We start from the raw sequence: 25,811 nt of genomic DNA on the forward strand, positions 1-25,811 counted from the left end.
TGTGCGCCCAACGTCCCCCAGACGCCGAAGCTGGAGAAGTTCAGTGCGAAGTAGAGGAAACGGCTCTCCTGCTTCTCTTCAGAAAGGTCAATGGCAGCAGGGCGGTCTGGGGACCTGGGGACGCACCCCTCACACATGCCCGGCTTCCCTGGGCCCTTCGCGGCTTCTAACTTCCAGAAGGGGCTCAGGACGGCAAACAGCAGAGGGCCCCTCGCCTGGCCCACAGAGTGGAGACCAGCATGCTGGCCCCCAGGCCATGGCTGGCAGGAAGCGAAGTTGCTTGGCCGTGAACGCTCAGGCCGGCTCGGAGCTGGCTGTGGCCCACGTGGGGCTCCTGGGTTCCGGGTTCTCTCCCCGTCCCCACGCACCCCAGCCCCACCCTCTAACACAGCCTGGCCTCTGCCCTGCAGGGTGTCCAGTCCCTGCACTGCCCTCCCAGCCGGCCCTGGTCACGAGTTGCGGTACATCTGTGTAAAGAGACGTGGACTCATCGATTTGTAAAAATAGGTTAAAAAACTCTCCCCACCAGCCTGCAGGTGCCCAGAGGTAAGCTGGTCCTCCCCCAACAGCATGAGGGCCGCCTTTCTGGGTGGAGTTCCGGGAGCCACGTGAGCAGAGTGTGGCATCCCAGGGTCACCCGAGTGCCACCGTGTCCTCACTCGCTCCTCCACGTCCTTCCTGAGGACCCTGGGCAGGGCACAACTCCCCCGGCTGGCAGCCTGAGCTCCGTGGCGGGCTGGATCAGAGCTGGGTCTCGTCGCGCGTCTCAGGGTTGCAGGATGACAGCTTGTGGCTGCAGCTGCTCTTCTGGCTCTGGGAGCTGCTGGCCACATGAGCCAGGGGGTCGGAGCGGATGAGATAGCTGCGGGAGGGCAGAGGGGACCCTGGAGGGGATGTGGTCTGGGCAGCCCTGCCCAGCCCTCTTCTGAGCCGCCCTCCTGTGGTGCCTGCGGCCCCGCCTCCCCAGCGCCCACGTGGCGCTCAGGGCCTCTGCACACAGCCTGCAGGTGCTACTTACACAATGTCATTGGGCTCCAGCCTCGTGTCGGGCGGAGGGTTGATGAGGACGTAGGAGAGGGTGTTCTGGTGGTCGTTCATCTCATCTGCAAAGGACACAGCCGGGCAAATGTCACCCCCAGCCCTGCCCCTCCCAGCTCTGCAGGGGCCTGGAGGCGTGGGGGCTCCAGGATGAGAGGTCTTTCCGGCATTCCCGAGTGCTCTGCTCCAGCGCCTCATCCTGGTGAGCCCAGCCAGGGCCCGACCGACACCTGTCCCCAACCCATCCCCACATGGCAGGGTGCAGCCACGAGGGCAGCCGGGAGCCAGCTCTGACCCATACCCCCCTCCGGTGCCAGGTGGCATTGCCGCAAAGGGGTGGCTCTGAGCAGAGCCACTGAGCATACCCGCACACACCTGCCACATATGTCACACACTAGCACACACTGGCAGGTGTATGTTCACCATTCACCTCGCACACACCCCTTCATCTCCACCTGCACACACTTGAATATGCCCACACAGAACTACAAGGCCCAACCCCCATACACATATCTGACAGCTGCACACACCCTGCACACACCTGGATACGCCCACACAGAACTACATGCCCCAACCCCCTATACACACACCTGACAGCTGCACACACCCTGCACACACCTGGATACACCCACACAGAACTACATGCCCCAAACCCCATACACATACCTGACAGCTGCACACACCCCATCTCCACCTGCACATTCGCCCACAAAGAACTACACACCCACATGCCCTGCACACGCACCTGTGTACGCACCCGCATGCCCTGCACACGCGCCTGTGTACGCACCCGCATGCCCTGCACACGCGCCTGTGTACGCACCCGCATGCCCTGCACACGCGCCTGTGTACGCACCCGCATGCCCTGCATACACACCATCTTCACCTCTGTATGCCACACACATTTGTGTCTATCTGCACACATCTCCACAGCCCCCCACACCCATGCTGTCTGCAAACCCCTACACACCTGCATGCATACCTGTACATACACCTGCACGCACACCTGCGTACACACCCGCATGCCCTGCACACGCACCTGCGTACACACCCGCATGCCCTGCACACGCACCTGCGTACACACCCGCATGCCCTGCACACGCACCTGCGTACACACCCGCATGCCCTGCACACGCACCTGCGTACACACCTGCATGCCCTGCACACGCACCTGTGTACACACCCACATGCCCTGCATACACACCATCTTCACCTCTGTATGCCACACACATTTGTGTCTATCTGCACACATCTCCACAGCCCCCCACACCCATGCTGTCTGCAAACCCCTACACACCTGCATGCACACCTGTACATACACCTGCATGCACACCTGCACACACACCTGTATGCACACTTGTACGCACACCTGCACGCTGTCCCCCACACCCACCACGGGCTCTGGAGGCTGCTCAGCCCTGCCCCTCCCGCAGGACCCTTGCAGCTGCTGCCATCCCGGGCCTGGGCGGCCACTCCCGCTCCCTGTGCTCGGCCCTTTGCTTCGGACTCAAGTCCTGAGTGGCATCAGCTCAGGGCATACCCCCTCCTAGAACATGGCCCCTGCCTCTCGTGGGAGACAACCTGGCGTCCGGCTCACGGGGTGAGGACAGTTCTGGAGAAACATGCCCCCGTCATCTCAGTCTCTGTGTGGCCGGCAGGGCAGGCTGCCAAGCACAGGGAGAGGCCAGCATCCCAGCAGCAGCCCTGGGTTCACTGGCCGAGAAGGAAGGGCCTCTGGCCTCTGTTTACCCATCTGTTGGTGTCTAAGGGAATCTCCTGTCTCCTGTTCCAGGCTCCACAGACAGAGAACAAAGGTGACCCAGGACAAGGGAACCCCAGGGATCCTTGCCCTGGGCGGCCTCCATCCTGGCTGCTGCCATACCCTTCTCTCTGCCCGTCCTCTCCCCTTGGGACAGCCCCACTATGGCCCCTGAGAAGGGAAAAGTCGGGAGGCTGCTGGCTGCCCAGCCAGGCGGGGGGCTTCGGACCTCCCACTGTGAGCAAAGCTGCTGCCTAGGAGGGGGGCGCATAGGCTCGGACTTGGGGGCCGACTGGGCCTTTCACACCCTGCGGCGGGTCACTTGGTGCCAGCTCCTGTGTCCACACCTGGGGGACGGGGCGGCCCGACACCTGCCCCTCACAGCCGTCTTGCTCTTTACCCAAAGCCCAGGACAGGGACTTCCCCAGGCCTTTGGTGGAGGCCTGGGGGCCTCATGCTGGGGCTGTGCAGGGAGGCACACCCCCCCCACCACACCCGGGTGCCTGCACACACCTCTGGGGTGGCCGTATGGCAGATGGCACAGGAAGGGGGCAGCAGCGGGTGGGGCAGGTGGCTCTTGTAGGTTCTTGGGACCCTGCCCCCTCCACCCCGCCAGAGCTGCCTGACTGGCTTCATGATGAGCACCCAGTGGGACACTGAGAACAAGGGGCCACCAGCTCGTTTCACTCCAGCAGGCACAGACCGGCCCCCAGGCCCCAGCTTCTCCCCCTAGGGCGCCGGGACCACAGGCTTCTGAGGTAAGTAGAGCTCGTAGCTGGGCTGAGCTGGGCTGGGCTGGGCGGGGCGGGGGGTGGGGACACCGGGCCCCAGCTGCAGTGCTAGGGGCTAGGTTGTGGTCAGTCACGTGGCACTGGCCCTGGCTGCCCAGGATGGGCACAGAGGTCTAGCTTTGAGTGTCCACTGTGCTGGGTAAAGGCAGGCAGCAGGTGTGCCTGGGGCTGGCTTAGGCTCTTCTGGAGAATGTCCTGGAGCAGGGCCACCTCACTCCTGGTCCCCAGGGCTACCTGACTTCTCCAGCCAGACCCTCACTCCAGGCCTCAGTGTGAGCTCTCCCTCCCAGACCCCATCCTAACCCTGCAGGTCCCAGAGCTTCCAGACCCCGTGGCCACTGGCATCCACAGTCATTCCTGCTTGAATCCCCCACACTGGGCCAGAGCTACCCGACCCGAGCCTCAGTTTCCTTCTCTATAAATGGGGTAACTAGGGCCTCCCCCAGGGCGGCCATGAGGAAGGTGCAAAGAGGTGTTTATGCGCGTATCAGGGCTGGGCTGGCTCCTCCCATTGTGTGTGGGACGGGGGCTGCATGCTGGAGGGCCCCAATGCTGCCCATCCTCCCCCACAGAGTGTGACTCTCCCTGTTCTGTGCCCTGGCCTAGGCTCCGCTTGAATCCAAACACGGGGGTGCAGCCCCCTAGCCCCGGCACCCTCACCCTGCCGGGCACGTAGGCTGAGCTCAGGAAATGCCCGCCCAATGGGTCCTGTGAGCCTCCGCCCCAAGCCCGCTGTGGCTTCGCCTGCCCTGGAGTGCAGCGGGAGCCGCAGTGCGGGCGTGGGGAGCAGCGGGGGACGGAGCATCCGCTCATGAATGCCGCCAGCTGTGCATCCGAGCCCCACGGTGCCCGGCAGAGCCAGGGACTTCCCTGAGCTCCAACACAGGGAAAAGCAGGCCCGGGAGAGGCTGGCGCTTTACTTCCGTGGCCGCCCCGGGCCTGGGCCTGCCTCCAGCTGCATGCACGGCCATCCTGGCAAACACGTCCCTCCTGAGCTAATACCTGCCTGGGCACAGGAGGCCCTTCAAGCTCCCAGGTTACCCTGTAGGGAGGGGTGGCAGAAGGTGCAAGCTCTGAGTTCCCCTGAGGCTGCCAGGACCCCCTGGGAGCGGCCCAGACTGCTCTGAGCACTGATGGGGTTCTGAGCACCCAGAACAGGGTGTGGACCGGCTCTGCCCCAGCCGAGCGGAGGAATCCCCTCATGGAGCCCCAGCTGGAGGACAGAGGTCACCATCCACCCGGACGGGGCAGCCACAGAGCCTGCTCCCTCCCCGTGGCTTGGAATCCCCACCCTGCGTCCAGCCCAGGCTTCACCGAGCCCCTCCTGAGGCCCTGACTTGGGGCCATCTGGGTGCTTCCCAAGAGCAGGGAGGCTCAGGGTCCTCAGACCTCTCATGGGGCCGGCCACAGGGAGGGGCTGGCTATAGGCCAGGTGGCCCACTGTTCCCATCGGGGTTCATCTTAAACAGCAAAGCAGCAGCACCAGTGGGTGAGCCCCGAGCTGGGCACTCTCCACCCTGCCTGATGGCCAGCAGCGCCCTGACCAGCATGAGCCCCAGACCTGAGCCTGTCCTCAGCACCCAGCCAGGGGACACTCTGGATGTGTGAGGCCTCGCCCCACAGGGCTACCTGGGCTGACAGCTGGGACCTGCTCTCACAGCTCCTGTGCACCTGCCTGGCTGGGACGGCGCGGAAGGCTGCCAGTGGCGAAGGGTTGGCGAGCCCCGTGGCGCAGTGCGGAGCCCGCCAGAGCAGAATTACCTTGCAAATATCCCAGGTTTACCCGATTCATGACATCACTGGCTGTTAAATTTGCTACGTCCTCTACAGAACACACAGAAAGAGGCACAGACAGAAACAGAGAGAGAGACAGAGTGTCAGCAAGCGAGGCACGGGTGGCCGGCACAGCGGGCGGGTGCGGGGGCAGCTGCGTGGGCGGCCGGCCACCCCAGGACCTGCAGCCGGTGCTGGCCACCGGAAGCGAGTCGGTCACCAGAAAGGCAGTTGCTCCTCCCTTGCCAAGCTCTGGGGGCGGCCGGACCGGGCTGGATCATCCTCTCCCAAGTCACAGGGGAACATGAATGCGAATGCCGGGCACCCCTCTCAGCCCGAGGGCATGAAGCCCCTCCTGGGACAGAGACACTTTGGGGACGGAGGGAAGCTTCAAGGAGGGGACATGGGGACGCCTTCCACAACACACACAGGGCTGGGGCCGGGAAGGGTCTTCATGGGCCATCTGTTCCCCAAACCCTGGCCTCTGAGTCTCCTTCGGGCAGAGACAGTCCAGCCCAGTGACCCGTGGGCAGCTCCTGGGCCAGCTCTGAGCTCTGGACTCTGCTCGGGGGAGTCAAGGCCCCTGACCCAGGTGACAGATGCAGGAAGCAGGGTTGGGAGACCTAGCACCCCAACAGGACAGAGGCAGCCCTAAGCACTGGGCAGGTCCTGAGATGATAGAACCAAAGAGAAGGCAAAGCCTTGATGCAGCCCAAGGGTGGGCGTCACTGGGGAGCAGCCCAGTGTAGGGGAGCTGGGGCCTGTGGTCTAATCAACAGAGGTAGCATCTCTAGAGTGAGGGAGGGGATGAGCTTCCCTCCATGCAGGCAGGGCACCTGGGGCCCAAGCACATTTCCCACCACAAGGCGCAGAGAGAGGGGCTGCACAGATCTGCTGCTGGAGACACAAGCCGGGCTCCCTGAGCAGCAGGTGGGGGGATGTGCTGTGGGACTGGCAGCAGGCCATGGTGGATGGAGGCGTGTCCTGGCATGGGCCATTCCCCCAGCTGTCCCCTCAAAGACAAGGTCCCCTCCACACTGACTGCTGAGAAGGCTGGGGGCTCCCACCACAGTCTTGACCTCTGCGAGAACTCAGGGGCCCTGGTATTCGATGTCCAGCAGGACTGGCTGCAGCCGGCTGCCCCGTCACTGACACTCTTGACTTGGGGAGCCCAGCCTGGCCCTCTGCACCCAACAGCTGCCTCCCCTGAAGGGCTCAGCCAGCTCCCATGTAGTAGAGAGGGAAACTGAGGCCCCAGGGCAGTGGGAGTGAGCGCCTCCCCACGGGGCTCAGCACCAAGGCTGCTGCAGGGTCCTGTGCTTCCCAGCACCGGGGTGGGCTGTGGCCACACCCCTCCTCCACCCTCCTCTGCACAGGGTCTCTGCTGGGGCCGTGGTGGTGGCGGTGCCCACAGCTGGCCCCCCAGGAGGGGCAGGCAGAGTGCGGCCCGAAAGGTCGACGGACAGACAGGAGGACGGCCCGGCCCCGGGATGCCACGGCTGACTGTTCCTGGCTGTGGCCCGACCCTGGCCCCGTCCGTCCGTTCCACCCGCACCCGGGCCGGGCATCCTTACCGTAGCCGGTGGTGGGCAGCCCCAGGTGCTTCATGCGGTTCTTCACCAGCTCGGAGAGCTCCTGGCGCTCGGAGCGCCGGTACAGGCTGAGGCGCTGCTGGCTGATCCACTCCGCGGCCGCCGCCCGGCCCGCCTGCTTGGGTCCCCTGCGGCTCAGCCTCCGCGCCCACTGCAGGCTCTTGCGCCGCAGCAGCGGGTGCTCCGCGGGGTCGCCGCCGCCCATGTGGCGGCCATGGGAGCTGCCTCCGGTGCCAGCGCGCGCGCCCCAGGGCCCCTTCGCTTCCCGCGTGTCTTCACAGTCCTCCATGTTCACTGAGACCTGGGACTGGGCAGGCGGGGAGGGGCGTGGGGGCCTGAGTGGGGGCAGCTGGGGGTGTCGGGAAGAGGATGACAGCCCCCAGGGGTGCATGTACCTTCCTCCTCTGGGGAGAACGTGCCTGGTCCGAGGGTTCCTACCCGCCCTGTCCCGGGCCTGCTTATGGGATTCACCAGCTCCCTTCACCTCTCTGGGCCCTTATGTCTGCGGTTCCGGCTGGGGACCCATCTGGACCCCAGCACATCCTGGCCTTGCCCTGGGGATCCACCCGCTCTGTTCATCAATTTCTCCATCTGCAGATGGGCCACGGTCCCTCTTGCAAACAAAACTTTCAGAGGTCTGGAGCCGGTGGAATGTGGGATGTGGGGTGCAAGGGCCTGAGAAGTGTGGGGTGCTGGGGAGAGCTGGGGCCCCCCATCTGGGCGGCACCTTCAGAAAAGCCTGGGAGGCTGAAGGCTGGATGGTCAGGCCAGATGGCCATGGGGATGCCTGCCTTGGTGGGGCCTGGGGGAGCCAGGGCTGGGCCTGAGAAGGGCTGGGTGCACCTGTGTTCAAACTCACAGGCAACTCACCCCAGGCCTCAGTTCACCGCCATCAGTGCAGAAGGGAGTGACGGTCAAGCACCCTCTCTGAGCCGTGCTGGGCCCAACACATCCATGTGGGACCCACTCCTGTCTTGGCTTCCCCAGGGCCCCATGGGTGGGTAGGGCCTGGCAGGCTTCTCCCGCAAAGCTGGGATGCGCTGGTGTTTGGAAGAGGCTGTGCAGATATGGAGGGGTTGCTTACCTGGGCTCTGAGATCGTGGGGCTGCAAAGGAAACCAGGCACAGTCTGGGACCTGCAGACGCACCCTTGCCCCCCACACCGCCTCTGCCTGTGGTCTGCACGGAACATGCTTAGGGCTGGCAGGGTGCTCGCTGCTGTGTGGGCTGCGCCACGGGGCTGCCCATGTGCTTCCTCAAGCCTCCCCTGACCTTCTCTGCCCCCGGTTGGGGTCACGGCTGCCCCAGCTGGAAGCACCAAGCGTGGGCGCCCGGGCCAGACGGAAAGAGCCGCTGGCAATGGTAAAGCTGATCTAGCCCAGGTTCCCAACACCGAAGGTGGGGATGGTGTGAGTCACACAGGACAATGGGGCCACCAGTCCCAGTCCCCGGGCTGCCCAGAACCTCCGAGGTGGAGAAGACGTGGCTCTCCGTCCTGTAGATGCCGATAGGGATCTCGGCGCTGGAGGAGCAGAGCTTCTGGAAGAGGCGGCCGTAGGTGCGGATCCACAGGTCGCCCTCGGTGATTTTCATCTGCAGTGCAGGAGCCCTGAGCCAGCCAGCCCTGGGCAGGTGGCGGCACCCAGAGCCTCCGGGCTGTTTTCATCAGGAGTGGGTGCCCACCCACGGGCTTGGGCCAGCCCAGCACACCCCCAGCCTGGCCCAGACCGGCAGGGCACTTACGGCACAGAGGTAGCCGGAGCCCGGCGTGGTGTCCAGGCCCAGCAGCAGTCGGGTGATGGTGATCATGTAGTCCTTCACGAAGGACTGTCAGGGAGGGAAGGAGCCAGAGCAAGGCACGTGGGCACCACGTGGGACACAGGTCCACATCCCACTGGCCACGGGCCCTCTGTACCTCACTCACACTCACACACACACACACACACGGCCCCAGATCCCTGAGCACCGTGTAACCCACAGGGAGGCCTTTTCTAAGGAAGGTCACTTGCCAAGCACCCACAGGTCAAAAAGGGCCCAGAAATCCCCAGGACAAGGACAGGGCCCAGAGGCCTCCTTGGAATCCAGGGAAGGTGGTTCAGAGGGAGGCATATCGCTCAGAACGGGCACCAGGCTGCAGAGCTGAGGGCATGACGGGGTCCCACCCAGGCGCCACCCTCCTGCTGCCGCCTCCAAGCTGACCTGGTAGAGCAGCGTGTCCAACATGCTGATGCTGAAGACGCGGCCAGCGGCGAACGGCAGGCGGAACATGAAGGCCAGGTTGGAGCCGTTCTCTCGCTCCCTCTGTGGGAAAGGAGGGGCCTCAGGTGGGCTGGTACCAAGGTCCCTGCAGTGGCGCAGCAGGGACTGTGTGCACTGTGTGTGCGCGTGCATGTGTGCATGGCGTCTGCAGTGTGTGTGTGTCTCTGCGTGTACACACACCAGGCCTGAACCAGCCGTATCTTCCCAGACACACTCAGGGCCAGAGAGCAGTGTGCCGGGGCTATGACGAGAGGAAGGTGATTCCCGGCGGACGCCCCGGGCGCTGCGCTTGGTCGAGCACCCTGCTCTTGCCACCCGGAAATTCCGAATCCTCCTGCCAATCCTCTCCTGCCCTGGTGTTTGCTAAGTGGTGTCCAAGGGCGCGTGGCCTTAGCTGAGGAGGAGCAGCATCGGGCTGCCTGCTGTCTTTGGCCTCCCCGTCCGTGCGCCAGGCTCGCAATGGGCCCGCTTTGTGAGCTTCCTGGGGCTCCCATAACAAATGACCGCAAACTTAGCAGCTAAATCGACACCCGACTCCTCCCTCCTGGTTCTGGAGTCGGAAGTTTAGACTGAGTCTTTGGCTGGATTCACGCCCGGGCAGGGCTCCTTCTCGTGCCTTTTCCAGCTCCTGGAGGCGCCGGCCTTGGCTCGAGGCTCCTCCTCCCTCTTCTGAGCTGGCTGCGCCGCTTCTCCCCATGGGACCGGGACCCTCCAGCCTCTCCCCAGAAGGGCCCTGACGGCGTGAACCTGCCGACGCTCCCGGGGGATCTCCCATCTCGAGGCCCTTGACTTCATCCCATCTGCAGAGTCCCTTTTGCCACGTGAGGTGGTACGTCCTCAGGCTCTGGACTCAGCCGTGGCCATCTCTTGGGCCATTCTTCAGCTGGGCACGGTGGCTCACACCTGTAATCCCAGCGCTTTGGGAGGCTGAGGTGGGTGAATCATCTGAGGTCAGGCGTTGGAGACCAGCCTGGCCAAGATGGTGAAACCCTGTCTCGGCTAAAAATACAAAAATTAGCTGAGTGTGGTGGTGTACACCTGTAATCACAGCTACTTGGGAGGCTGAGGCAGGAGACTCTCTTGAACCCGGGAGGCGGAGGTTGCAGTGAGCCGAGACTGCGCCACTGCACTCCAGCCTGGTGACAGAGTGAGACTCCATCTCAAAAAAAAAAAAGGGTCTAGAGCTGCCACAGGTGCCCCCCATTGGAAGCAGGTCACTGTGTGCTGGCCTGTCAGAGAGACCCACGGGAGGGAGTCCCACAGGGGAGCCGGGGCCAAGGCCACCCAGGCTGGGGAAGACATTGCCCCTGGTGCCCTCTACAGGCTCCTCGCGTGCCAGGGAGGTGGATCCCAGCATCTCCAGAGGGCGATGGCTCAGGTGGTCCACGGTGACTCTCCTCCCTTGGCCCAGGTCTCTGTACGTGCCTGACCCTGCCCAGGGCCCAGGGCGTCTGTTCCACATGGACCCCAGCACCACGTCAGTCCAGAGGAGACCATGGCTGCTCTGGGGGATTTGCTGATGTCCTGACCTCTCCCTGGTGGTCCCTGTCATGCAATCGCCACGGAATCACATGACCAGGACCCAGGACTGTTCAGTGTCCTGAGATGGAGAGCTGGCTGCCCCCACCCTGGCAGCATTGGGCCCTGGTGGAGGCGAAGCTGGGGAAGGAGCTGGGGTCCCACGCCAGGGTGGAGGGTAGGTGATTGGTGATGTCTGCCTGGCAGGAAGGGGGGCAGGAGAGTGCTTGCTGACCCAACCTTCAAGCTGCTTCATGGGAGAGAGAGGTGTGAGGCGGAGGCTGAAGGAGCCATGTCGGGCCAGCTGCCTCAACCCCACGCCACATCCCTGTCCACACTGGGCAGACTCGGTCTTCCAGACCCAGAGAGTCCTTCCAGCACTGGGGAGTGGCATGGCACCTGAACACAGAATCCCAGCACGCTGGGACCGCAGAGGCAAACTTCCTCCCCTCCTGGGGTTTGAGCTGCAGAGAGCATCCCTCTGCCAGCTGTGCTAGGGACCGGGGCCAGGTGCTCCCAATGCTGGGCAGGGTGGGCTCAGGCAGCGGGCAGTGCAGACAGAGCCCCCTCCTGTGGCGAGACCACCTGACCCCTACGCCTCAGGCTGGCATCTCGGAGGCAGGAGCCCCTGTGGGCCTGGGGGCCGGTCCAGCCTGGCATCCTCCCACCTCTCTCGGGCGGGCAGAACTGACTCCAGGGTCTCCATAGGCTCTCAGTCCACGGCTGGCTGGAACCCACTTTCACTCTCCATCGGGTTCAGATGGGACAAAGCTGTGTCCGTGTCACAGGGAGTGCCAGTGTGTGTCCTCTGCTGGTGTCGGTGGTCAGGCCTGGCCTGGCTCCGTGGGCCCTCCACAGCGTCACGCTCCGCCAGCCACGCAGTCCCCAGCAGCCCGTCGACGAGGACTTCAGCCCAGACTGGTGAGCTTGGGGTTCGCTGCTCCTTACCAAGGTGGCCCAAGTCTCCCTGACACGGCGTGCCCCCTCCCTGCTCTCCACCTAGGGCAGCCCGGGCACTGGCCCCCACGTGGACAAGGTGGTGCTGCCCTGGCCTGAACAGGCGGGATCGACGTGGGCTGGGGTCAGCCAAACATCAAGGCTATGGCAACAGTGGTCGTACCCTCTGCAGCCCTGGGTGCCTGTGCCCCTGGGTTCCACAGCCGACCCTGGTTGGTGCCCTTCACGGAGCCGCAGGGGCAGAAAGCCAATTCCAGCTCACTTTCTCCGCCTTGTGACCCAGGGCAGGCCCCTTCCCTCTCAGGCCCGGTCCCTTGTCAGTACCAGGAGGCAGTGCTTACAATGAACCCGTTTCAAGGTCGGGTGTAGTGACCGGGGCAGTGAAGGAGTCTGGAACGGCACAGCCATGTGCGTTATTTGTACTAAGAGCTGCTGGCCAACCTCTACAACCACGGATCTGAGGGCTCCCCATGGGGGTTCTGACCAACTCATCCCAGGACAGATGGCCTTGGCTTCTAGACACAGCCAGGCCTGGTCCCTGCTCAGGGAGATGGAGGGCTGCTCCAGGCCACATTCCCAGCGCTCCACACACAGTCAGGGAAGCGCCCTGCCCATCACCCGGCTCCACCATCAAGAGGGTCTTGTCCATGCTGGGCCCCCGCCTCCTCGCCTGAGCTCCCCAGCAGGAGGGGGCAGGAGCCCAGCCTCCCATGGCACCGGCCCCCTTGCCCCGATCCCCTTCTCTCCCACTCGTTCCGGGCTCCTGGGGTGGCAGCTGGCACAGGGCAGGACTACTCACCTTTTCTAGTTTGGAAAGAGCCAGAGAGTAGCTGTCCTTGGCACGGAACTGCATGAAGCGCATGTTGGAAGGGTGGGTGAGCTCCGTGGTGATGCTGAGGCTGGGAAAGAGCCTGGGGAAGGCAGGAGGCTCAGGGCAGGGCCACGGTCATGGTTGGAGGGGTCTCAGGGTGGGACCCATGACTGTGGCTGTGAGGGTCTCAGGGTGGGGACCCATATCTGTAGGGGGTCTTAGGGTGGGGGCTGTGGTCGTGGCTGTGAGGGTGTCGGGGCGGGGGCCGTGGTCGTGGCTGTGGGGGTGTTGGGGCGGGGGCCGTGGTTGTGGCTGTGGGGGGTGTCGGGGCAGGGGCCGTGGTCGGGGCTGTGGGGTGTCGGGGCGGGGGCTGTGGTCGGGGCTGTGGGGGGTGTCGGGGCAGGGGCCGTGGTTGGGGCTGTGGGGGTGTCGTGACAGGGCCCGTGGTCGGGGCTGTGGGGGGTGTCGGGGCGGGGCCCGTGGTCAGGGCTGTGGGGGTGTCGTGACAGGGCCCGTGGTCGTGGCTGTGGGGGGTGTCGGGGCGGGGCCCGTGGTCAGGGCTATGGGGGTGTCGGGGTGGGGGCCGTGGTCGGGGCCGTGGGGGGTGTCAGGGCGGGGGCCGTGGTCGTGGCCGTGGGGGGTGTCGGGGTGGGGCCCGTGGTCGTGGCTGTGGGGGGTGTCAGGGCGGGGGCCGTGGTCGTGGCTGTGGGGGTGTTGGGGTGGGGCCCGTGGTCAGGGCTGTGGGGGTGTTGGGGTGGGGCCTGTGGTCGGGGCTGTGGGGGTGTTGGGGTGGGAGCCATGGTCGGGGCTGTGGGGGTGTTGGGGTGGGGGCCGTGGTCGGGGCTGTGAGAGTGTCAGGGCGGGGCCCGTGGTCGTGGCTGTGGGGTGGTTTGGAGGCCGCACGCACCGGAACATGGTCTGCACGTTGACGATGGTCTTGGCGTCTGCCATGTAGTCCTCCTCGGCGCTCATGGTGCTCTCCTTATCCACCACCACCAGGTTGTCGGCGTAGATGATACCGCACTGCAGCAGGCTGTCCAGGCTGGTGGTGGGACGGGATCCCCCTGCCTGAGGATGCGGCCCACTCCCCACCCACAGGCCCCCGGGATTTGGTCAGGGAGGCAGGAGGACCTCAGCCCCCTACCCCCACCTGCGGTCAGGTGCCACCCCAGACATTGGAAGAGGAGGGGAGGGTGGGTGTGGAGCCCTCCTGAGCCACGGCTGACCATGCCTTACTTGTCCACGGAGCCCTCCATGTAGTAGACCATGGGGAAACAGCAGATGGCTTCCAGGAAGTGGTGGTCGGGCCTGTGGGGACAGTGGTCCTGGAGGGGCCCATCCTGCTCCAAGGCCTGCCCTCCCAAGGCCCCTCGGGTCCCTACTCTCCATGTGCAGAGCTGGACCAGGCAGAGGGCCCTCAGAACCACGTTATGGGCCCTGGGGGGGTGCTTTAAGGCCAATGGGCCATTCTTTATTTTGTTCAAGGGGAAACCAAGGCCTGGGAGGGTGGACCTGCTGAGGTCACACAGCCAGATGACCCTGGGCTCAGGTGTCAGGGCCCCAGGGTCCCCTGGGCAAAAAGGTGCTCAGGAGGAAGAGCCATGTGTCCCCCCATCCCTGGGGCTCAGAGTGAGTGGGGCAGGAGGCAAACAGGACAGAAGGAGTGACAAGGGAGGAGGGGAAAAGGGGGAGAGAGGACCAGAGCAGGAGGGGCTGGGAGCCACAGGAGCTGAGAGCAGGGAGGAGCTGTGAGCCAGGGGAGCTGGGAGCAGGGAAGAACTGGGATTGGGGAGGAGCTGGGAGTGGGGAAGAGCTGGGAGCAGGAGGAGCTGGGAGACAGAAGAACTAGGAAAGGGGAGGAGCTGGGAGTGGGGAGCAGCTGGGAGCTAGAGGATCTGGGAGCGGGGAGGAGTTGAGAGCTGGAGGAGGTGGGAGTGGGAAGGAGCCGAGACCCAGGAGGAGCTGAGAGCCAGAGGAGCTGGGAGGGGGAGGAGCTGAGAGCCAGAGGAGCTGGGAGTGGGGAGGAACTGGGAGTGGGGAGGGACTGGGAGTGAGGAGGAGCTGGGAGGGGGAGGAGCTGAGAGCCAGAGGAGCTGGGAGCGGGGAGGAGCTAGGAGCTGGAGGAGGTAGAAGTGGGGAGAAGCTGAGAGCCAGGAGGAGCTGAGAGCCAGAGAAGCTGGGAGTGGGGAGGAGCTGAGAGCCAGAGGAGCTGGGAGTGGGGAGGAGCTGGGAGTGGGGAGGAGTTGAGAGCTGGAGGAGGTAGGAGTGGGGAGGAGCTGAGTGCCAGGAGGAGCTGAGAGCCAGAGGAGCTGAGAGCCAGAGAAGCTGGGAGTGGGGAGGAGCTGAGAGCCAGAGGAGCTGGGAGTGGGGAGGAGCTGGGAGTGGGGAGGAGCTGGGAGCTGGAGGAGGTAGGAGTGGGGAGGAGCTGAGTGCCAGGAGGAGCTGAGAGCCAGAGAAGCTGGGAGTGGGGAGGAGCTGAGAGCCAGAGGAGCTGGGAGTGGGGAGGAGCTGAGAGCCAGAGGAGCTAGGAGTGGGGAGGAGCTATGAGTGGGAGGAGCTGGGGGTGGGGAGGGACTGGGAGTGAGGAGGAGCTGGGAGCCAGGAAGAGCTGAGAGCCAGAGGAGCTGAGAGCCAGAGAAGCTGGGAGTGGGGAGGAGTTGAGAGCCAGAGGACCTGGGAGTGGGGAGGAGCTGAGAGCCAGAGGAGCTGGGAGTGGGGAGGAGCTGGGAGCCAGGAGGAGCTGAGAGCCAGAGGAGCTGGGAGTGGGGAGGAGCTGGGAGTGGGGAGAAGCTGGGAGTGGGGAGGAGCTGGGAGTGGGGAGGGGCTGGGAGTGGGGAGGAACTGGGAGTGGGGAGGAGCTGAGAGCCAGAGGAGCTGGGAGTGGGGGGGAGCTGGGAGTGGGGGGGAGCTGGGAGTGGGGAGGGACTGGGAGTGGGGAGGAGCTGAGAGCCAGAGGAGCTGAGAGCCGGGAGGAGCGGGGAGCTGGAAGTGGGGAGGAGCTGAGAGCCAGAGGAGCTGAGAGCCGGGAGGAGCGGGGAGCTGGGAGTGGGGAGGAGCTATGAGTGGGAGGAGCTGGGAATCAGAGGAACTGGGAGCAGGAGGAGGGGGGAGCAGGGAGGAAAGCCCCACTTTTTAGCAGTAGGAAAGCTGAGAGGACTGGGCCAGAGTCCCCATGTTCCCGTGCCCTCTGTGAAGGTGAGGGTGGGCCTGGTGGGGGAAGCTGCTGGCTGCAGGTCTGAGGGCCCGGGTGGGCAGGGTGGGCAGGGTGGGCTGAGCCCCAGGAGCCTCACTTGTTGTCCAGCAGCAGGACGATGGGGTTCAGCTCCTTGCGGGACCTGTAGTAGGCCCGCAGCGGCACGATGAAGTTGTACAGCCCATTGCCGGCCGTCTCTGCCGACACGATGATCAGCTTGTTCTTGAACCCGTAGGCCTTGGCGTCTTCATAGCTGTTGTGCTTGCAGCCCTGGGGGCAGACGCTGGAGTCAGGGCTGGCTCCTGTGTCCACTGGGGCCCTCCCAGATCCCTCACCAAACAATTCCCACGAACACCCAACCATCAGCCTCTCAGCCCACAGCCCTTTCATGGCCTACATGCACCCGGTGGGAGCTGCAGGCATTGCCAGACACCACAGCTGTGCCCACAGGCGGCACAGAGCAGTCATGTCGGGGTGGAAAGAGCGGCGCCCATGTGAACGTGTGGTTTTGGCATGTACCTAGAGAGCTAGGCATGAGCATAGATACACATCATGTGTGTGCATGCGCACACTTTCTTGTTTTGTTCACCAAGAGGCTCAGAGTGGGGATGTCCCAGCAGCAGCGAGCACACCACGTGCCCAGATTTTGGTTTCTAATCATCATTTTCCACTAAAAGGAATCAGGGTTCCTTGGAGAAGTGGTTGATTCCAGAACTGGAGCAGGGGAAGGCCAGAAGGGGGCTGGAACATCTCAGGTTGGAAACACAGATGAGCTCAAAGGGTGAGGGGGTCACATCAGAAGCACCCAGAAGCCACTCAAAGGCCCCCACCCTGCTCAGCGAACTCGGCGGTCCAAGCATCAGAATCAATAATGACCTGTCAGGGATGACGCCATTGCAAGGGTCAGTGACAGATTACAACCCACAGAGTCAGCCAGGAGCCCACAGGCTGTAAAGAACACACACACGGGGTGGGGGGACCCCTCCATGGCCGAGTACTAACACACAGCTGGAGAGAGATTCTGGAACTGGAAACCATCACTGATGGCTGGCATCGTGGCTGATGCCTGTAACCCCAGCACTTTGGGAGGCTGAGGTGGGAGGATCACTTGAGTCCAGGAGTTCGAGTCTAGCCCAGACCACGTAGGGAGACCCCATCTCTACTAAAATAAAAATAAATAAATTAGCCAGGTGTGGTGGTGCGTGCCTGTGGTCCCAGCCACTTGGGAGGCTGAGGTGGGAGGACCCCTTGAACCTGGGAGGTGAAGGCTGTAGTGAGCTATGATTCCCACCACTGCAATGTAGCCCAGATGACAGAGTGTGACCCCGTCTCAAAAAAAAAACAAAAAACAACAACGAATAATAATTTAAAAAAACCCAGTGATTGATGCTGAAGCCTCATGTCCAGTCCAGTGGTTTGTTTTCCTGATCTCAAAGTGTCCCCCACGGAGAAGCTGCTGACTCCAGAAGGGAAACAGTAACTTTCACGGTGGGAAACCCCGCCTTGCCATGAGATCCAGGTTAACATCACCAGTGACCTGACAGTTGACCCCCCGAGCTTCCAGGGAGGGCCGGCCCCACACGCAGGCAGCATCCCACTACCAGGAAGCGTCAGCAAACCCACCCGCCACCAAGTCAGTGGTCCCCGCTCTGCAGGGAATATTCCAGATTGAGGGACAGCAATGAGAAAGGAGCGCTAAAAGACAGCGGGACAGGCTTCCAGTGGCGATAACGCTACCACGAAGGACAAGGAAGGCCGCTGGGGCCCTCGGCACAATCCGAACTTGGACTGTGGATCAGACACTGATGCTGGCCTGGGCCCCCTGTCCTGACGACTGAACTGTGGTTACAAGATGGTCCTTGATCTTTGGAAACGCATGTGGATGTATTAGGGGAAAGGGGAGCGGTGGCTCCAACCGGTTCTCAAAATGGTTCAGAAGGCCGGGCACGGGAGCTCACGCCTGTAATCCTAGCACTGTGGGAGGCTGAGGCAAGTGAATCACCTGAGGTCAGGAGTGGGAGGCTGAGGCGGGTGGATGACCTGAGGTCAGGAGTTCAAGACCAGCCTGGCCAACATGGCTAAACCCCATCTCTTCTAAAAATATAAAAATTAGCCAGATGTGGGTGGGCGCAGTGGCTCATGCCTGTAAGCACTTTGGGAGGCTGAGGTGGGCGGATCACGAGGTCAAGAGATTGAGACCAGCCTGACCAACATGATGAAACCCCGTCTCTTAAAAATACAAAAATTAGCTGGGCGTGGTGGTGTGTGTCTCTAGTCCCAGGTACTTGGGAGGCTGAGGCAGGAGAATTGCTTGAACCCGGGAAGTAGAGGTTGCTGTGAGCCGAGATCGTGCCACTGCACTCCAGCCTGCACAACGGGAGTGAAACCCATTTTGAATAATAATAGTAGTAATAACCAAAAAGTTAAGCAAACAGATGTCCCTAACGTAGAAACCGGGAGAGTGCGAAAGGGGCGGGAAGAGGCCGTCTGCTGACTCTGGGGCAGGGTCTGCACAGCTCCCTTGGAGCATTTGTGCAGCTTTGCTAGAAGTTTGCAACGATATGGAAGTGTAACACGACCAAAGAGAAATCAGGGCAGGTGTGCGCAGCCTGGTGCCGGCGTCGGGGGCTGCAGAGTGCAGCAGAGCAGCCAGCCTTACCTTGTCCAGCCGCAGGCAGCAGAATGGGGCTTTCACAGGCAGGAGGTGGCACAGGGTTGGGGAGCTGCCAATGTAGGGCGAGTTGGGAGGGTATCCCTTCACGTACCTGGGCAGGAGACGGGAGCCCTCAGCACAGCTGCGCAGAGGTGGCTGGGTCTGCTCTGGGGCCCCCCTCGAGCTAGGGGATTCAAAGGCATCCACTTGACCCACAGCCACGCTGCTCAGGGGCACAGTGGCCTGGTCTGCCCTCAACCACCTGGGCATCAGGAAATGTTCCTCCAGCTGAGCCTGTGGCCACCGTGTTGTGGAGCCTATCCAGCCTTGGCACCCAGGACCCAGTGTGTCCCACAGGGCAGTGCCCAGGGCACCCATGCAGGTGCCAAGCCTTAAGGACTCGGGCCTGCCTGATGGGTCAGCAGTGGCTGCAAGGCCAGGGTTGGGGAAGCTATGACTTGGCCCTACCAGGGCCTTAGAGGACTGGAGGAGACAGCGGGGTGAGAAGGGCCCTCACTGCTGCTGCCCTCACCCAGCTGTGGGAGGGGCTGGCCACAGGGCTCACCCCTCATCTGGTCAGCCCAGGACCCGCCCCCCCCAGTGGTCAGCTCTTGGCTACTTTGGGGTGGGCAGAGGTGGGGTGGGGCAGAGGTGGGGCAGGGGCGGGGTGGGGTGGGGCAGGAGGCGGGGCAGGGGTGGGGTGGGGCAGGAGGCGGGGCAGGGGTGGGGCGGGGCAGGAGGCGGGGCAGGGGTGGGGCGGGGCAGGGGTGGGGCGGGGCAGGAGGCGAGGCGAGATGGGGCAGGGCAGGGCAGGAGGTGGGCTGTGCCCTGGGCCTATCCTTCCCTGAGGGTCTGGAGTGAGACTCCACCCAACACACACAGTGGAAATGTTCACATATGTACACACATGGAGATGCGTGCACAGACAACACCTACAGGCACACTGAAATACACACATGCAGACATGCACACATGCACAACACACACAACATATACACTACAGACAATGCATACCACACGACACACACATGACACAGCACGCCACAAACACGCCACACACATCCAAACACACCACACACAAGACACATACCACACATCATACAGACCCAACAGACACACAACACATACCACACACACCCCACACACCACATGTGACACAAAAATCACACACCCAGACACACGACACACACGGAAACAACACACGGACACAACACACACATGGACACAATACACGTCATACACACGGACACACAACATATCACACAAGAACACAATGTACATCACATACACATGGACACACACAGAACACACCCCCGTTGCACACCCACCCCCATGCCCTACATGGCCTTTTTCCCCCACAATCAGCTTAGATGAGGCCTTGCAGCCACAGGTGAAACCCACAGGGCTCTGCCCACCCACCATGCCTCCCTGAGGTCCCCAGCACCCCAGGCCAGTGGGGCAGGCACTCTGGCCTTGGGCTGTTACCCACGTGCTTTTCTAGCCAGGCTGCTGTCCCCAGCAGACCACCACCCCGTCCCAGCAGCACCCAACACACACACACGCAACGGCTGAGTGTGGTTTCCCAGCAGCTGGGCTGTCATTACAGCGAGTGGACCCCACCCCAGAGGCAAAGGCCGGGCAGAGTCAGGCAGCCGGAGGAGGGCGGGCCCTCAGGCCCTGCGGGGGCACTTGTCTGTCCAGCCTGAGGCCAAGAGGCGGAAGTTGCTGAGAACAGACTGGGACCTCCTGTCTCATCATGTGAAGCAGGAGGACTTGGCCCCAAGCCCAGGCCTGGATAACAGCTTAGGATGGGCTGTGGTTTCCAGGCCGAGATGCTGCCTTGCCTAGGGGTTGCACAGGGACCCTGCTCAGAGGACACCCACCCCTGGCCAGGCGGGCTGTGACCCTCTGTGCTCTGTGGCACTGAGGGGAGACTCAGGGCTCAGGGTGGACGAGGGTGGCTGGGGTCTGATTCAGAGTGGCTGAGCCACTGTGGGGCTGGCAAGGTGGGTGGGAAGGGCCCCTCTCCACGGGTGGCCCTGCCAGGTGCCCGACATGCAGCCCTCGCCTCAGTGAGCTGCCTCGCCCCAATTAGCTCTGCACCCCCAGCCCCAACTGAGAAGGGTACAGTCCAGCACACCCTATCCCAGTGACACTCAAGGTGCTCCTGGGGACCACAGTGCTGTGGCTCTGATGTCTGCATCGCGTCCTCTGAAGACCCCACGGAGCTGTCTGGAAGCTGCAGCTCAGTGCATGGGCTACCACCCAGCACGGCCCCCCCGCACCACGGAGCTGTCTGCAAGGCCGCACTCACTCCACCACGGAGAGCCCCTCGTCGTCCGAGGGTGTCACCTCGTCCTCCGACTGGTCACTCAGCAGGTCGCAAGGCAGCAGGGCCGAGCTGTCAGCCAGCTCCAGGACGGGTGCGATGCTGGGTCGCCGGCTGCCTGAGCCGTTCTCCGTGGGCAGTGCCAGCTTGCTGCCCCCGCCGCCCCCAACACTCTGCGTGGGCCGGTGCTCTGTGCCCTGCAGGTCCATGGCTACCGTCCCTGGAACAGAGCTCCGTGCTCGGCCGCAGCCCAACTCCCACCCTCCAGGGCCAGTATGTGAGTTCCCAGAACTCAAACAGTCAGCTCTGGAGACCTGTCATGGCCTATCTCCTGTGCTTCAGCTGGGGAGTGTCTATCTGTGCCTGTTTCCCCCTCCATACAACGGGGTCAGCAGCCTCCAGGGTGGTGATGATGTTGAGCAAACACCCGGGGGCCCCAGTGCCCCATCGCCCCATCGCCCCATCGGCGCCACCCAGGGCAGCTACGGTGGCCTCAGTACCAACTGCCTGAGGAAGGGGTTGGCCGATCCTGGGCTCAGGGGTCTCAGCCTTGGGGGCCCGTGCCGCTGGTCAGCCTGCCTGGTGGACAGGGCCAGTGGGGCAGCCTGGCCTGTGGGAGCAGACTCAGTCACTCCTGCACCATCCCCAGGCTGCCAGGTAGGGGCTGTGGACCTCCAGGTGTGGCCCAGGGCCTCTGCGGGTGCAGCGAGGGTTGCCTGAGGCACCCTGGTTTCCTGGAAGCCACCTAGGGGCAGAGGGCCTGCCATGCAGGTGAAGATAGGGTCAGCCTCTGCCTGGGCCACTGTACAGAGACCCGGCATGTGGGTCTGTAGCCTGAGTGGCTTCCTGGCCTGACTTGCTCCCTAACTGTCCCTCAGGAAGGCCTGGCTGGGGAGGGGGCAACGCCATTATGGGTGGTGCCCTTGGGGCCACGAGCCTGCACCTGCTCAAAGGCAGCCTGACCCAGCCTGACCCGGACTGACCTGGACTGACCCAGCCTGGCACACAGCACCCCGGGAGGAGCCTGGAGGCGTGAGAAGAGGCCAAAGCCCTCAGCCACCTCATCCAGCCAACTCCCAGCCCCGTGGATGCCAGGGCCCCAGGCTATTTGAGGGACACACATGAAGCAGACCCTCTGGGCTGATGGGACCCTCTGGGCTGATGGGACCATCAGGGGCCTCTGGTTGAAGTGCCAGCTGGTCCTGTGGGTAGCCCTACTTGGACAGGCACTTGGACACAGTGAGCGATGCCCACAAAGGTGGCCACAGGAAGTCCAGGACAACTTCTGTTTGACAGATTCAAAACAGGCCCAGAGAGACTCCACTTGTCCAAGGATGGAGGAACAGGCCAAGAGGAGCTAGGTCTGGTCTCCAGCCCTGCCCTGTCCCACCACGCCCCTCCTGGTCTCCCACTCTGGCCCTTCCTGGTCTCTGGCCCTGCCTGGTCCCTGAACCCACCCCTCCCTGCCCTGCCTCCGGCCCTACCCCACCTGGTCTGCGACCCCACCCCTCCTGGGCTCCAGTCTCACCCTAGCTGGTCTCCGGTCCCGCCCCACCTCTGGCCCCGCCCCTCCTGGTATCCTGCCCACTTCACCTAGTCTCCTGCCCCGCCCCGCCCCGCCCCGCCCCGCCCCGCCCCGCCCCGCCCCGCCCCGCCCCGCCCCGCCCCGCCCCGCCCCGCCCCGCCCCGCCCCACCGGCAGCCAGGCCCTGGAGGAGCAGGCCCAGGGAGCCCCGCGCACCGGCCCTGGCTCACCCATGGAGGCGATGATGCTGTGCACGGGCAGGCGGGCCGGACCCTCGTGCAGCCCCTGCCCCGAGAACGCCCTCTTCTTCCGCTTCTCCTCCTGCTTGAAGATGAAGGCCGAGTTCTCCTCCTTGGTGATGTTGATGTAGAAGCACGTGTCGGAGGCGGCCAGGATGTGCCGCGGCCCCGGGTTCAACAGGATGCTCTTGTCGTCCTCCCGCTTCAGACCGATGAGGCACACACCGTACCTGGGCGGCGGCACCACAGCTGCAGGCACCGCCGCCGCGCCCGCCCTGTCCCGCTCCCTGCCTGCCAATCACCGGAGTCCCCCCCGGAGCTCCTCCGTCTTCCTCCTGGGGGCCATCTGAGGTCAGGGCCCTTGGCCGAGCCCTCCTGTCCCAGGAGTGTTGGGGACCAGAGAGCTGGGAGCAGCCCACGAGCCTGGGAGGAGCCTCAGGGAGGACTGTGTGGCAGGTTTTCATGCGGACCTGGACCCCGGCCCTGCGGCCGCCCTCACCGGGCAGGATGACTGGCTGCCCCGCCGCAGGGCCACCCCTGCCCGACTGGGCGGGAGAGCGCCAGCCCTACGGGCGTGGCCTGCCCTTACTTCTTGTGGGCGTGGAAGGCTGCGTACGTGAAGCTCTTGCCCTCGTACTCGCGGAAGAACTTGCTGTCGCCCATGCGGATGTGGTACACCTCGTTGCCGGAGCAGCGCCCGTACATGCGCTGCCACTGCTCTGGGGACTCCTGTCCCTCCCTGTGGGCCGGAGCGGGGCCAGGGGACCGTCACCCTCGGCCGTGGCCGCCCCTCCTGCCCGGCCAGGTCTCCGGCCGACCCTCCGCTCCCCCTGGCTGGACCCCTCCCTGTGCGGGACTTTTGCCCGCCACGCGCCCCACCACGAGCCCCTCCTCCGGGAAGCCCGTCCCCGCCCCACGCAGGCCCCGCCTTGTCTCCCTGCGCCGGCCGGGCACTCACTGGCCGCGGGACGTGTGCACCAGCAGGGTGATGAGCGTGGAGGTGGCCGGGCAGATGCAGTTGAGCGCCAGCATGGCATACTTACACTCCTCCTCACACACCACGTGGTCTGCGGGCAGGAGGGGAGGCGGGTTCACTTGCCACCCTGCCGCTTCTCTCCTCCCCCACAGCACCTGCCCCCTTCCTGAAGGGGCTGTGCAGACGCACCCTCACCTGTGCCCCCCTGGAGCCCCCACGTGTCTGCCGTCCAGCTCCAGCATCTCCACCTCGAGAGTCTCCGGACACCAATACGTTACTTGGCCTGAGCCTCTGTGGACCTTCCACCAACCCCCTGCTTCTCTGCAGCTCAACAAGGAGCTCCAGGGCTGGGTGGGTCCCGGGCACGCCATGTGGACCCTGGCCCTGTCCTTTGGGCACCCCGTGTGGGCCCTGCCCACTTTCCCTCAGGCACCCCGAGTGGGCCCTGCCCCCTGCCCCCGGGGTGCCCTGCCCATAGAGGTGCCCATCAGATGGTGCTTCTGTCCCCACCTGACTCTGACGCCGCCTTCACTGACCCCAGGGCCCCAGTGGAAGACTGTTCATATGAAGAGCTCAGACCTCATAGCCCCCTTCTGGGATGCAGTGAGGATGGGGGTCCACCGTCCCCTCCAGCACGTCCTGGTGTGCTTGTGTGAGGGGCTCCAAGCCAGCCCCCTCCACTCCCCAGACAGCTTGCCTAACTACGTGCACACGTGCCCTGCCCCAGACGCACCGGCGAACTTGACGTGAAACTTGTTTTCAGGCTTGAGGATCTGGACGTAGAGGGGGCAGTTGGGGGCGAAGTCCTTCACGGCCCAGGCACGCAGGATGGTCTGGTGGTCCTGGTGGGGTGGGTGGTTGGTCAGTGCAGGACGGCTGGCCTCTGTGGGTTGCTAGGTGGCACCAGCAGCCTGAGGCAGGTCTCTTCCCTCAGGGACCCCGATTCCCCACCCCACGGTGCCCTTCCCGCCCGGGTGGGGCCTCAGCCTCACTCACTGCTGCTGTGCGGTCCACCTCGTTTCTGCTGCTGAGAATGAAGCAGGCCTCCCCATTGTCCATCCTGCAACGCACCAGGGCCTGAGCGAGGGTGAAGCAGGGGAGGCGGGCAGCACAGCTGGGGGGGCGGGGTTGGAGGTGAGGTGGGGAGGGGAGGTCCTCCCCTGGGAGGAGGTCGGTGCAGCAGGTGTGCAGGAAGATTTTAGGAGGATGGGAGGACGGCGGGTGGGCGGAGAGGAGGGCGGGCAGGACGACGGGTGGGCGGGCGGGACGGCGGGTGGGGAGGACGGCGGGCGGGACGGCGGGTGGGGAGGACGGCGGGCGGGACGGCGGGTGGGGAGGACGGCGGGCGGGGAGGACGGCGGGCGGGCGGGCGGGGAGGACGGCGGGCGGGCGGGGCGGGCGGGGAGGACGGCGGGCGGGGAGGACGGCGGGCGGGACGGCGGGTGGGCGGGCGGGACGGCGGGCGGGGAGGACGGCGGGCGGGGGGGCGGGCGGGGAGGACGGGGGGCGGGCGGGGAGGACGGGGGGCGGGCGGGGAGGACGGGGGGCGGGCGGGGAGGACGGGGGGCGGGCGGGCGGGGGAGGACGGCGGGCGGGCGGGGCGGGGCGGGCGGGCGGGGGAGGACGGCGGGCGGGCGGGGCGGGCGGGGAGGACGGCGGGCGGGCGGGCGGGCGGGCGGGGAGGACGGCGGGCGGGCGGGGAGGACGGCGGGCGGGCGGGGAGGACGGCGGGCAGGAGGCCCCTGCTCCCTGCTGGTCAGGCACCACAGTGCCCCCTCAGTGGACATCCCAGTACCCTCCCCACCCACCTGCATCATAGCGCCCCCTGGTGGGCATCTTTGTGCACCCTCCACCAGCAGGCATCCCTGTACCCCCCACCCAGGTATCCCAGTGCCCCCCACAGGCATCCTGGGCCTCTCTAGACTCCCTGGCTCCTCCCTGACAGGCTCTGGACACCCTAGGGAGACTCCAAGCTCTGACACTTGAGAAGGCACAGGACCCAGGCCTGTGCAGGCTGACAGCCGGTGGGGGCTGGGGGGCAGATGCCACAAGCAGCACAGGCAGTAGGTCCTGGAGACACTGGCTGACAGCTTCTCCCAGCCCAGCCACAGCCCTGAGTGGGGAGCCCGTGGCGCTTCCTAAGGCAGTGCCTGCTCTTCCTCCCCCAAGCCGTGTTCTCTGAAGCTACCCCCCAGCTTGTCCCTGAGGTGGCCCAGGTAGGAGGGGCATTGGGAGGTCTGGGAGGGGGCTCTGCTGGTGGGGGCTGCCTGGATTTGTCCACACTCCCAGATTTCAGGGGCTGGGGGTCCAGGGTTGGCAGGAGCAGGCCTGGTGGAGACCCCACCTCAGTGTGTGCCAGTTACGTGGGCACCAGGGCGGCTGACCTGACCTGGGCATCGG

The 25,811-nt window shown here is 64.5% G+C and overlaps 1 protein-coding gene across 6 annotated transcripts in view; it reads right to left on the reverse strand.

Annotated features, from left to right (window-relative positions):
• Positions 1-437: 437 nt before the first annotated feature.
• The window catches only part of KCNT1 (potassium sodium-activated channel subfamily T member 1), a 70,381-nt gene continuing 45,007 nt past the window's right edge, over positions 438-25,811 (reverse strand). For 5 of the 6 annotated variants that reach the window (XM_021671432.2, XM_064366097.1, XM_021671433.2 and 2 more), the window contains 19 exons: positions 24,408-24,471; positions 24,145-24,253; positions 23,394-23,502; positions 23,025-23,174; positions 22,427-22,665; positions 20,658-20,892; positions 18,350-18,455; positions 15,788-15,960; positions 13,734-13,805; positions 13,405-13,539; positions 12,486-12,597; positions 9,152-9,253; positions 8,696-8,779; positions 8,417-8,545; positions 8,038-8,058; positions 6,936-7,260; positions 5,350-5,412; positions 1,019-1,103; positions 438-862 (listed from right to left, as the gene is read on the reverse strand). In XM_021671432.2, the coding sequence (XP_021527107.2) occupies positions 742-862; positions 1,019-1,103; positions 5,350-5,412; positions 6,936-7,260; positions 8,038-8,058; positions 8,417-8,545; positions 8,696-8,779; positions 9,152-9,253; positions 12,486-12,597; positions 13,405-13,539; positions 13,734-13,805; positions 15,788-15,960; positions 18,350-18,455; positions 20,658-20,892; positions 22,427-22,665; positions 23,025-23,174; positions 23,394-23,502; positions 24,145-24,253; positions 24,408-24,471 (2,434 nt within the window). In that variant the 3' untranslated portion in view covers positions 438-741. Of the gene's footprint in view, positions 863-1,018; positions 1,104-5,349; positions 5,413-6,935; positions 7,261-7,823; positions 8,059-8,416; positions 8,546-8,695; positions 8,780-9,151; positions 9,254-12,485; positions 12,598-13,404; positions 13,540-13,733; positions 13,806-15,787; positions 15,961-18,349; positions 18,456-20,657; positions 20,893-22,426; positions 22,666-23,024; positions 23,175-23,393; positions 23,503-24,144; positions 24,254-24,407; positions 24,472-25,811 lie in introns of those variants that run through there. The other variant, XM_021671434.2, reaches the window with a different exon arrangement.

Source organism: Aotus nancymaae, unplaced genomic scaffold (assembly GCF_030222135.1).
Source record: "Aotus nancymaae isolate 86718 unplaced genomic scaffold, 86718_ANA_hifiasm-v0.15.2.pri h1tg000063l, whole genome shotgun sequence".
In the NCBI taxonomy this organism is placed as follows: Eukaryota; Metazoa; Chordata; class Mammalia; order Primates; family Aotidae; genus Aotus; species Aotus nancymaae.